The sequence below is a fragment of the Hipposideros armiger genome, unplaced genomic scaffold, assembly GCF_001890085.2.
Source record: "Hipposideros armiger isolate ML-2016 unplaced genomic scaffold, ASM189008v1 scaffold_523, whole genome shotgun sequence".
Taxonomy (NCBI): domain Eukaryota; kingdom Metazoa; phylum Chordata; class Mammalia; order Chiroptera; family Hipposideridae; genus Hipposideros; species Hipposideros armiger.
Window position 1 is genome coordinate 292,798 of NW_017731873.1, and position 13,275 is coordinate 306,072.

At 33.6% G+C, this 13,275-nt stretch overlaps 1 protein-coding gene across 2 annotated transcripts in view; it reads right to left on the reverse strand.

Moving 5' to 3' along the window:
• Position 1: 1 nt before the first annotated feature.
• The window catches only part of ZUP1 (zinc finger containing ubiquitin peptidase 1), a 27,455-nt gene continuing 14,181 nt past the window's right edge, over positions 2–13,275 (reverse strand). For both annotated transcript variants that reach the window (XM_019668282.1, XM_019668283.1), the window contains exons 5-10: positions 11,644–11,812; positions 8,425–8,613; positions 7,542–7,707; positions 4,962–5,113; positions 3,668–3,888; positions 2–236 (exon numbers count right to left, since the gene is read on the reverse strand). In XM_019668282.1, coding sequence (XP_019523827.1) covers positions 189–236; positions 3,668–3,888; positions 4,962–5,113; positions 7,542–7,707; positions 8,425–8,613; positions 11,644–11,812 — 945 coding nt within the window. In that variant the 3' untranslated portion in view covers positions 2–188. The remainder of the gene's footprint in view (positions 237–3,667; positions 3,889–4,961; positions 5,114–7,541; positions 7,708–8,424; positions 8,614–11,643; positions 11,813–13,275) is intronic.

A 13,275-nucleotide genomic window follows, 5' to 3' on the forward strand; every position in this document is an offset into this window, starting at 1 on the left:
CTCACAATGAAATAAGATTATTTTATTGAAATAACTACTAAATAATGAAGCACTAAAGGTATAATTTAGGCATTTTAGAAACTAAAAGTTGAGTGTTTAGAGAGTTCACAGATTCATAAGCTGTATTAAGGAGTTTAATATCAGAATTTGGAAAATAAAATTCCACAATCACTGAAACGCTTAATTCTTCAAGGGATCTTCTCAGCTGTAAAGACTTGAGAGGCTTGTCTCCTGGCCTTGAAAAGGAATTTTTAAAAAATCGTTAATTGTAAGCAAGAAATCAATTAACTAGAGCACTTATTAATTGTCATTCTAATATTAGAAGATAAAATCTGGAAAATTTTCAAGATAATGAAAATTCCTTAAGTAAAATCACAACTTTGAATTTAGGAAATTAGAAATAAACATTTTTAAAGCCAAGCCATAAATAAATTAAGTAAAATTCCAGATAAAAGACAAAACAGAAAGAGTAAAAAGAAAATTTCACTTTTTATGGAATAATGAGTCAAAAGTAAAAATGCTGGCTTAAAGTCAGAGAGAGAAAGACAGGGAAAAAGAGAGCAAAGGATAAATAGAGAAAGAAAGAGAGAGAGGGGAGGAGAGAGAGAGAGAGAGAGAGAGAGAGAGAGAGAGAGAGAGAGAGAGAGAGAGANGAGAGAGAGAGAGAGAGAGAGAGAGAGAGAGAGAGAGAGAGAGAGAGAGAGAGCGAGCTATGACAGAACCTTTAAGAAAATCATCTTCTTCATTATGGCCTTAAAAAACTTAAACGTTTGTACTATTTACAACTTGAGTTGCAAATCAAGGCATATTACCCCAAGCTAAATTAAAACAAAGTTAAATCAAATTAAGAGTACAAGGGTTACACAGTGGAAAACAAAGAATGCAGTGATGTAATTTAACTACATATCAAAATGTGAAAGGAACTGAAGAACCTGGCTATTAAATAGATTTGTATTTATTACTTGACTGAATTTGTTTAGGAGATATTTTGTAAAATAAGTGCTTCAACATCCAGAACAGAGTTTAGAATTACTAGATACTCAAAAATATATATGGAAGAAATAAATGTCTTATGGTAATTGTAAGACAGTTGCCAGGATAAAAAAACTTTTTCTGAGAAACCGATTGCTCTCCTTGAATGACAGCTGCATAATTATTAAAATATTATAATTAATTAAAGTCCAAATATGATGAACAAAACATAAAACGTCATTATAAATATCTACATTTTGGGATACTTTAAAAATCCAAAATTTGTTCTGAAAGTCCTACAATTAAAATTGTAATTATCACTTAGGAGGTAAAAGATGTTTTAAAAATGAGCTGTAAAAACAAATAAAAGTAAAATCACTCTTTGCCCTTATTTTAAGCTGCAGATTTTTATCTGATGGTTTGCAGATAAATCAGTATATCAATACTTGCTGAACTTCTACAATGTATATATAAAACTGTTAAAAAGGATAGATAATTGTAAGACACAGACGCTTAAAAAGAAAAAAAAAACAAAAACAAAGGGTTTAAAGCAATATGCAAAAACAATGTTATGTTAAACTGGCAAGGTTTTTTTTTCATATTTCAAAATATAATATCCTACCTTTTCAACAATAAATGTGAACTAGTTCACACAAAAACTTAGCAAACATGAAACTATGAGCCTTTTATCCTTACAAAAGAAGTAACATAGGGCAAGGCTCTGGATGTAAGTTGCCTGAAGTGGAATCCTGACTCTTACTTAGTAGCTGTGTGGCTTTAAGAATATAACTTCTCTGAGACTAGGCATCCTCATCTGAAAAATGGGAAAAACAGTGCCTATCTTATAGGGCAGTTGTGTAGCTTAAACTAATTAACATATGTGAAGTGCTTAGGATAGCACCTAATAGAAAGTCAGCATTATACAAGTGTTACTTTTATTAATACAGTTAAGTCCTCACTTAGACGATGGGTTCTGCGACTTTAAGCAAAACGATGTATAACAAAACCAATTTTATCATAGGCTAATTGATATAAACAAGAATGAAGTTCCTGCAGTATCTCATGAACGTTGTAACTAAATGATGTTGAACAAAATGATGTTATTCAAAGACATGCTGTAATACAATTATAATCATACTATAATTATTATTCCTTCTCTATCTGGTAGTATTATACAGTGTCAGCCAAGTTCTGATTCTTATGGTTAAAGATACAGCTACTGTCCATAACTCAAAAAAGAAAAAAAAAATGGGAACAGTAACAAATGTATATCTTTAGAATTCTAACACCACCAATAAGGTCTTAGTTTCCAAAACCAAAGATAACAGCTAATTAAATGTTCTGCTAGACTCCATTATAATATTTAAGCCAACCATGCTCTCAAAAGTTATCTGTATGCTCGTGAACAAGCATCTTTGCATTTTATAATAATTAAGATTAACCTATAACTTTATTCAGCCATATTAATAATAGGGTGAAAATGAAATTTTGGCATTTAAGTCACTGCAAAAAAACCTTTAATGCATCATAACTAAACTGAATGACCTTTTAAACAATCTTTGCCTTTATATCCCAAGTTGTGAGACTAAAAAGATTACCCATCTCTCTCTCTCTCTCTCTCATTTCAAACAATTTTAGTCCTTTCCCCCATGATCCTGTTATTCTCCATAAATGCTCCTCTTAAGTCCTCTGTCTCTTCTCTCTTTAGAGAGAAACAAATCAATGTGAAGTACTCTCATAGGGACATTTTTTTCCTTTAAAATTCTGAGAATTGTACACTTTCTAGACTTGGTATGCTATCACATAGCTTCTTTATACCAAGTGAAGGGTTTTCAATTCCTCAAAATTTTTGTATAATGTGCCATTCATCACTTAACTGCAAGGGATAAAGAGGCAACTGGATTGAAGTTAAATTCTAGAACTGTGTATATTCAATATGCCCAAATGCATAACATAGAGCCTCACAAATCACACGAAACACATTTCGTACACAATAATTATAAGACCAATATGATTTATGTTTTCTTATTATTTATGTTACACATGGTTGCCATTTTTCATCATTCACTTGACATCAAAAATTAAATAATTTTGCTAAGCGTAATAAGTCAGAAAAATTCTGACCACTCATATGTGGGATATAAAACTGAAACCAACAAAGGAACAAGACAAAGAAACAAAAACTCAGAGACACAGACAACAGTTTAGTGGTTACCAGAGGGTAAAGGGGAAGAGGGGGATGGTAGAAGAGGGAAAACGGGGTCAATGCATGGTGATGGAAGAACTGACTCTGGGTAGGGAGCACACAATGTGATATATAGATGATGTATTCTAGAATTGTACACTTGAAACCTATGTAATTTTACTAACCACTGTCACTCCAATAAATTTAATTTAAAAAATGTAATAGTAAAATGAATTGAGACTTAAAAAATCCTCAACTATTTTTTATAAAATTGAGTATTTTTATGAAGCTCTGAGTAAATTATTCGAAAGTAGCTAGGGACCATTTGAAATTTAAAGATATTCACTCCAGAAATTATATGACATAAGAACAAAATATCTTTGCCAACTTAATGATACAGAATAAGGTGTTAGGAGATACAAAGGGATAATATTGATTTTAACTAAAATTTCAAACTCTAAAATTCAATTTGTTTATGAAGCATAACACAATAAATATTTAGATACTTACAACTTTCTCCTCTGAAGTAAGAACACCCTGTATTGTCACTATCTGGTATTGTTTATGTTTCAAATTTCCCACAAATTTTCGGAGTTGCCTGAGATTGCTAGCCTCCATGTCTTGCTTTAATAGTTTCTGCATTTCTTGAGAAGGACATCCGGGATCAAATATTAGTAAACATAATGTTCGGTTTTTTCTCTCTTCAATTCCAACAATTGTTCGACTATGACCTATCAAAAAATAAAAGCTTTATATACATGTATGTATATGTATAGCTATACATACATATATAATTAACTATACACACACACACTATATACTCTCTCTGTATATATAGTGTGTGCTCAAATGTGTGTTTAGAACATAAATACAGTCAGTCAGTTCCTCTGACATGAAGATATCTGAGCTCTCTCACTCCTAAAACACAAGAGTTTAGTTCTACTTCCTAACCTTCAGTTTTCTTCTGTTCAACTTTAGTTTTCTAAAGCCTTCATTACAAAAAATTCTACTCCTACTGTGTCATATATATTTTAGTTTTTCTTTCCTAATCCCTTGTTCCTTTTTATTCAAATTACCTCAAACAAAAGGATTTAAAATTTACCTTCCATTGAACAAAATTCTCATGGTTCCAAAAAGTAAAAAGAAAGTAAGCTTATACATACTAGAATTTCAATAGAGAGGGCTTAATCTTTATAGCTTGTACTTCTAAATGATGAAATTTCTAATATTTACTTCTCCTTCTTCTTGTCAATCCAAATTATCCATTCAACAAAATTTATCAAATATGTATATACAGGCACTATTCCAGGCAGTTATTGATACAGAAACAAACAAAACAAACATTCCTGTTTTCATGGAGCTTATATTCTAATAGGAAGAAATACTCTATGAACAAGAAAAATAAGTAAAGTACATATTGTGTTAGAGAAAACAAAAAATAAAGCAGGAAACGGGATAAGAAATGCCAGTAGTGGGGGGTTGGGATAATAAGATGAAATTTTAAATAATGTAATCAGGTAAGGCCTCACTGAAGTGACACATGGGTAAAAACCTGAAAAAAGTAAAGGATGAACAATAAAGAAAGTGAACCAGGCGGCCCTGAGATGCCAGGGTTATCATCTTTCATTACCCAGGAATGTATTATAATTAAAATGTAGCTGTGAAAATCAGACAGACTATTGTCACAATATTGCCCTCCTCCCCATTATCAGAATCTTAACCTGTCCTAAAGCAAAAGCCAATTAGTTGTCTTACAAAGATATTTTCTTATAAGTTAAACTTATTATCTATGTGTTATACTAACCTTGATGCTGAAGATAGATAGGAGGTTTAGATGTACACACTACTTTTGGACTCCCTTCCCTCTCTGAAGAATAATAATTCAATATCCATTCAAATAAGCGAGGGTGTGTACCTAAAGGACCAGTAGACTTGTGAAAATCAATAATATGACACCTATAAAAAATTGATAATATGGATTATTTAGAGCATATTATAAAAAATATTTTCATCAGTGGAGCTATCAAAATCAAAAACTCTTAGTTTAGAACTAATTTTACCTCATTATTTTTCTAAGAAGAAAGAAAATAAATACAAATTTTGATATTTATCTGGAAAACTGTCATTTTATGAATAAATCATTATTTAAATACTTCATAAGGTTGATGACTGATCTAAAAGTTATAATTTCTGACATATAAAATCTGCATGAATAGTAAATGAGGATCATACTTGATTTTTAAAAGCCATCTACATATAACCTGAGACATAGCTTTTATTCTAAAGCCTCTAAACCTGATAATCAATTAGAAGCTGACTCTAATTTTAATTCTGCAATAGCCATTAACATCTATCAAAAATCTCCTGATTATTTTTCCTATCAGTTCTTTCAAATTCCAATACTAGACAAGAAAAGAATACCTGTAAAAATCATAGAAAAACCTGTATGTATCCCCATCTATACATCTATCTCCTATTTGGCACCAGGCCTGATAGTATTATTTCCTCAAGAGGAAGTCAACCTTGAATAAACACTATTTTTTAAAAACTTTATTTCTCTCTTGGCTCTAAAATCTCCAAATACATTCAGATTGTAATGGTTGCTATCTTTAGCCTCAGTAAGTTTAATACTGATAACTTTCAAACTGAATACTCCTGAATTTTATTTATTTTATTTTTAAAGGTTTTATTGAGGAGTTGGGGGAGGGGACAGCATTGGGGGATAGGGGAAGGGGAACAGGCAAGTTGCGGTCCTTTTGTTCTTCAGTCTAGTTGTGGAAAACATCGCTTCACTGGTCCATGTTAGTATTAACACTGCGCTCTTCCTGGGTGAGGCAGTCATCCGCCGGCTATTGGACAGCCACTATTGGAGGCTCACGGCAGCTCACAGCAGCCCACTGCAGCCCATGCCACTGCTGGCGGCTCATGGCAGCCCAACTCCAGGTCGAGCTGTTGTTCACCATCTTAGCTGTAGAGGGTGCAAGTGTCACTGGCCCTCATGTGGGATCCGAACCTGGGCCCTGCTGCTCAGAGCTCTCGCGCTACCAAGCCAACTCTTAACCAACCAGTCACTCAGCCAGCCTACTCCTGAATTTTAAATGTTGAAATGAACTTTTGGATAAATTGTTAAAAAGTAGAAACAGTGCTTTTGGGTTAGCAGTTGACTGCATGTTTAGATTTAGAATTTGAATAGTACCCTAGAGTATACCTCATAGAGAGCAAAAGGAAGACATTTAAATAACTAGTAAACAAATTCAGGGGTTAGTTATAAAAAGGCTTTGTTGAAAAACTAAACTATTTCAGGTACCAATAAAAAGTCTGGATGCATCATCAGGTATTTTAGATGGAAATTTTCCTTAAAACTTCCTTTCAATTTAAATAATTCGAGAAAGCTATTAGACACATTAGGTTTTCTATTTAAAATTTAAGTTATGTTTTTATCTCTGAATCTAATCAATTAATATGGTAAAAATGATGTAAAACACTGGCTAAATTACTTAGAAACAAACATAAAAGGAAATACAGAGCCATGAAGCTTAAGGCAAACTTTCCATTAACATGGCTGAATCAGTATTACTATTGAGAAGGTAAGATACCACCTGATTTTCATTCCTGTGTGAATAACCTATTTATTTTCTATGGAAGTTTTTAGGAAGCTAATGAAGGAAGTGTTCAAGCAAAAGAGAGTAATCCAAAATAAAGAAAGTCATGGAATCCAGGAAAAATCCAGTCTCAAATTCAAGAAAACAATGAAGAAATGCTACACGATTACAGCTGTGGATCTAGAAGGCAAATGATCTAGACTGGAGCAGAGGACAGTCGGCTTCCAGAAGGAGGTGTGCAGGAATAAGGAGAGCCTCAGAGTACATGAGAGTGGAGTGTTTGGAATAAGTTGAGACCACGATGTAGTCAAATAGCACAAGGGAAAAGGAAAGGCAATTCTTAACTCAAGGAAAAATTTTTTTAAACTTTCAGGAAAGAAAATAAAATCAGCAATGAATAATATTTACAGTCAGGATGGAAACTCTGAGTTGAACTTCATAAAAACTAAGATTCAACCGTGTTAGGAGGATTGAGGGTGAGCAGGTGGGACATCTAAGGGGAATGCACTAATCAATGTCTAAAACTGATAAACCAAGCAAAAGCCATGAAAGCTTATTATTTAAAAACAATGGAAGTGACAGCTGCTTCTTAGAAAAAGGACTTGAGAATAGAGAGGTGCATGAGATAGGGTATGAGTTGCCAGGTTTCATTATAAGCTTTTCAGTGCTACTTAAATTTTATTTTTTAACTATCATTTTGATAGAAAAACAAAACAAAACAAAAAAACAATAAAACCTTCCAGCTATGACAATCATATTAACTGGGCTTTTTAGGTACATACTTTACCCTTAGGGAGGTCAGAAGTGTATAGACTTCACATGCTCCGATCCAGGCCTTTGTTCCCTGTAACTTGTTATTCAGCTGAGAGGCACCCTGAGGATCAAAACCTTCCTTCCATGCATCTTCAATCATAGACTGAATTTTTGGAATACAAGGAACTGACATACCTAAAATTATACAAGCAAGCATGTTACATAACAGTTACTAAAGTGCTAAATAATATCATTTAGCAGAACACCATATACTCTAGAGCAGTGGGTCTCAACCTTCCTAATGCCGCGACCCTTTAATACAGTTCCTCATGTTGTGGTGACACCCAACCATAAAATTATTTTCGTTGCTACTCTATAACTGTAATTTTGCTATTGTTATGAATCATAATGTAAATATCTGATATGCAGGATGTATTTTCATTGTTACAAATTGAACATAATTAAAGCATAGTGATTAATCACAAAAACAATATGCAATTATATATTGTGAAATATTTATTTCTAATCACAAATAAATGAAATTTTGTCTTGAAGCATGGAGACGAATAGAGGAGCGGTGTCTCGGTTCCTAAGGCCATGGAAAATATGTGTTTTCCGATGGTCTTAGGCGACCCCTGTGAAAGGGTCGTTCGACCCCCAAAGGGGTTGCGACCCACAGGTTGAGAACCGCTGCTCTAGAGGAACCTACAATACAGTTTTTAAAACAATTATTCCTGACATCTTCTACTGTATCAGTTTCTCTTCCTCCAACCAGAATTCATGCTTTTGATGCAAATATCCACCAAAATACTTCTTCATTAAAGCTATTAATTGTGCCTACTACATAGCAATTCATTCCATATTGTATGTACTTTATCAGATGACAAGTTCAAAGTACTGTATTTCACATACCTTTCAGGCAGTCATCATAAGCATCATTTTGTAATAAAGATGAAAGTAGCATTTGGAAATTTCTGTAACCACAGCCCCAACCTTTGTCACCAAAAGATGACTGAAAGTGATCCACTGCTGTAGAAAGCCACACACGCCTCACATCTGCGGCAGCATTCTGATAGTACCTATAAAGTGCTTCAATAATTCCTAAAGTAGAAAAGAGATTTAGAAGACTTAGAAGGATTAGTTATTATCTTCCAATGGCTGTCTAATGTATTTCTAATATCAATCTGTCCTTCAAGTGCCACGTCTAAATCCTGTCAATTCCATCTTTATCTTTTTACTGATGTAACCTTAGTTCACATCCTGCTTTGCCACTAAATCAATCACTTCTAAATTTCAAGGCAGCTTATCAAAAGGACATAGTATATTACAGGGCAGTGTTCTAGAATCTTTTACAGATATACTTATTTTAAATTATATACAATAGTATATTCTACAGTAACTTAAAATACATGCACAAATAGAAATTAAAAGATGGCATGAATTAAAAACAAACAGAAGTTCTAATATTTTCTTTCTGAATACCCTAATGAATCATATTACACATCGGCTGGGACTGCCTATTCCACTTCGAAACTTTTTACGTGTAGACCCTTAAAGAAGTACAAAGTCAGCCTTCAGAAACAGACCCATCCATGGATATATGAAAATGTATGACTTAGGGTATTACAAATAGTGGCAAAAGTACAGATTCACTAAACAGTACTGAGCTACACAAACAATAAGAACTTTGTTATAAGTAAGGAGAAAATATTTGATCCATACCTTCTATTTCTCTCTTTTCCTCCCTCTCTCATATACACACACATATGTATAAATAAATTCCAGGTGGTTTAAAGCCAAGATATGAAAAGCAAAGTATAAATATTTAAAGAAAATATAAAGGAATATAAAGGAATATGTTTATGATCTCAAAGATGGGGGAGTTTCTTAAACAAGACGCTTAGGATACAAATAAAGGGAAAGATTGAGAAATTTGATAATATTCAAATTTAAAACTGTTTAATTAAAGACACCATGTACAAAATTTATGGCAAAATTACAGACTTGAAGAAGATATTTGCACCTCATTTAATCAACAAAGAATTAGAATCCTAAATACTTATAGGACTCCCACAAATTAATAAGGAAAAAAAATAATAATCCAATAGAGAAAGGACAAAGGAAGGGAATCGGTTATTTACTGAAGAAACTAAATCAAGAATAATCAGGGAAATGCAACTGAAGAGATGTATCATCTCATACTAAATTAAAAGGCAAAAATTAAAAAGTGTCACCATACAAAGCGTGAGTGAAAATACACTGATGCAAAGGTAGATAATGACCATTTTGGAAAACAGTTTCACAATAACATTAACAAAGTTAAAGATGCACATGTCCTTTTACTTAATACTGTATTTCCAGTTCTGGATGCAATATGAGAGAAAATCTTGAAGGAGACCTGTTCATAATTTGAGTGAAAAACTGGAAACAACCTAAATTGTCTGTCAACTTGAAAACAGCAGTCAAAATGAATGATGTACAGCTACAAGATTCAATATATTTGAGCAAATCAAATTAGAGCATACATACTGTGTAACACTTGGTATGTAGTTTAAACAGAAACTATTACATATTGTTTATGGAAACTTACATATATGGTAAAATATTAAAACATATATGAGATTGATAAATACCAAATTCAACATAATGGTTCCCTTTGTGGAGGGGGAGGGGTTAGAATCAGGGAGGGATACACAAGGGGTTTAATATACATATGAAAGGTTTTATAGGTTTAAAATATTAAGATTTGAAAAAGTTGGGTGGTGGGAACAAAGCTGTTTCCATAAAAGTTTTTTTTTTTCTACTCTAATAGATATATTTAAAAAAAATTAAAAACATCAGGAAAAAAGGCATTCGTCACAGCAAGGCAAATCTGACTGTCAACACTGGCTGAGCCAATTACTAGCTAGTAACCTCACTTGGGAAAGTAATTTAGCCTCTCTAAGTCACAATTACCTCATCCAGAAAAATGTAACATTGCACAAGGGAATGTGTGACTGTTAAATGATACCCTGTTGAAGTATATACAGAGGATGCCACAAAAATGTATACACATTTTAAGAAAGGAAAACTGTATTAAAATATATACCGATAACAAGAGATGAATACAAGTCACGTTTGACTTCTGCAAATACAAGAGATGATCAAAGTGGTTACCATCAGCGTCCAGACACTTCTAATGACAGCGAACTACTGCTTGAGCAACGTTAACCAAAGCGTTCACTTGTATGCATTTTTTTGGCACCCCCGGTGTATAAAGGTCTTAGTGTCTAAAACTGTTCTGAACAGTATGGTAGCCACTATCTACATGGATGTGGCTACTGAGCATTTGAAATGTGGCTTGTCCACATTGAGGTATTCTGTAAAGTATAAAATACACATCGGACTTTGAAGAATGTACAAAGACTGTGAAATATCTCAATAGTAGTTTTTAATGTTGATTACACGTTGAAATAATAATATTATGGACATACTGGGTTTAAATATTAAAATTAATTTTACCTGGTCCTTTTTACTTGTTCGTGAGCGAGCTCTTAACCAACTGAGCCACTCGGCCGGCCCCCTTTTTACTTTTTCTAATGTGACTATGGGAAATTGTGGCTCACTTATATTTCTATTAGACAGCATTCATCTAAAACATAATAAGCACTAAATAAAAACTTCTAAACGGTTCATTTTCAAATGTGAAGTAACTTAACAATAAAAAAGTGAAGCTGAAACTGAATAATATTGAATGTCAACTATAATTAAATATATATGTAGTCACAGGATGTTGAGTACAGCACAGGGAATAGAGTCAATGAAATTGTAACAGCTACATATGATGTTAGAGGGGTGGTTGATTTTGGGGGGGTTACACTTTGTGATGGGTGTAAATGTCTAAATAGTACATTGTTTTGTACACCTGAAACTAATAAAAAAAGTGAAGTTTTTTTAAAGTGAATTATTTACTGTAAAAATAGTTTAGAACTTTCAAAACAACACTTTTTAAAAAATTATTTGAACACATTGTCTAAACTAAAGCTTCATAAACTGTGGATTATGGAAATTAAGCAAAATTCAAGTAATTCTGATTATTACTTCAGTGATGTATGGAAGACTAAAGCCATGATTTTGATTTTAAGTACTCACCAGAAGTTTTTGTTTTTCCATCATCAATACCAATAGCCAGTGATTCCATCATATCAGCTTTTCTTCTATGAAATTCAGATGGATGCATTCTTCCCCTATTTACTTCTTTCTCCATATTTCGGAGTTGCTGCTGTTTGTACCCTCCAGAGTTATCTAAACCATATTGTTGCTAATGAACATAAAAACAAATGACTTAATTTTTATGTACCTTTAACTCAATGAGGAAATGGACTTACCACAGTTTTATTTATCTGGAAATGCATTTTGAAACACACTGGTTTATAGACTTTTATACAAGTCAACTTAAAGGTTTTCATAAAAAATAAATCGCACACACAGAAAATCCCTGAGTTAGTAATAGCCCTTCTTTATAAATCACTGTGGCAAGAGACTCGTTTTTCTTGTAGTGGGAAAGTAGAGAATGCTGTCTTCCTACTAAAAGTACTGTGAAAGGTAGATGAGTTCTGAACACACCGCTAATTTTTTCAAGGAAACCTGTTAGTACTTGTTATTTGGTTCCTGGGCTAGAGTACCAAGTCCTACTTATTGCATAATTCATTCAGGCATTCATTCTACATAGTAAATGAACTATGTTTCTGCACACTGAACAGAGGCTCTCAAATAATATGTATAAAACAGCTTCTATGGAAAAGTTTCTGAGATCTAAACAATTAACTTGCAAAGTTACATAACAAATTCCCTTTAACACGGGGAACTTTTTGTATTGATAATGCTCTAAATTATTATACATACGGCAAGGAGACTTAGGAAAAACCAACTTCCTTTTCTCCTCTGAGTTTAGGTGGAAAAATATATTTTGCAAGTGAATGAATCACCAATGAGAAAATAGCCTAAACTAGATATTCCAAAGCAAGAATTAGATATTCTCACATATTGCCATGTGTGAGATGTCTGAGAATAAAGTCAGAGGTCAAATAAGTTTGGGAAAATTATGGTATGCACAATGCACATTAGTATATAAAAGGATTTGAGAAGTCCTGAAGTATGCAACCTGTTTAACTGAACACTCAAATCTATTCAATCATAAACTCTTTTTATTTACACATTATCCTATTAGCCCATAGAAAAAAGAACATTTAAAAACTCTATGAGTGTTATTAGCACAGATGACACCATAGTCCACAGTAAATCAGGATGAAAAAAAGTAGAAAAATCTATTAAAAATTTAAATGCATTCAGAATATAATAGCTGCTGTCAGTTTAGTTCAACAGATACCACCACCCACCTAAGGTAAATGAAGTCTAATATATCATCAAAAGCATCTTCCTGGGCCGGCCAAGTGGCGCGATGGTTAAGAACTGGCTTGGGATGCCACAAGGCTCCGGTTCAGATCCCACATATGAGGGCCAGTGACACTGCCCTCCACAGCTAACATGCTGAACAACAGCTCGACCTGGAGCTGGGCTGCTGTGAGTCACCAGCGACGGCGTAGGCTGCAGCCCCTGTGGCAGTGGGTTGCCATGGGCTACCATGTGTAGCCAGCAGCCAGCCTGAGCGGCCAGCAGCCACAGTGAGTGGCCGTCCAGAAGCCGGCGACTGATCTGCCTCACCCGGGAAGAGTGCAATGATGGTGCCAACTTGTGCCAGTGAAGCAACGTCCTCCACAACTA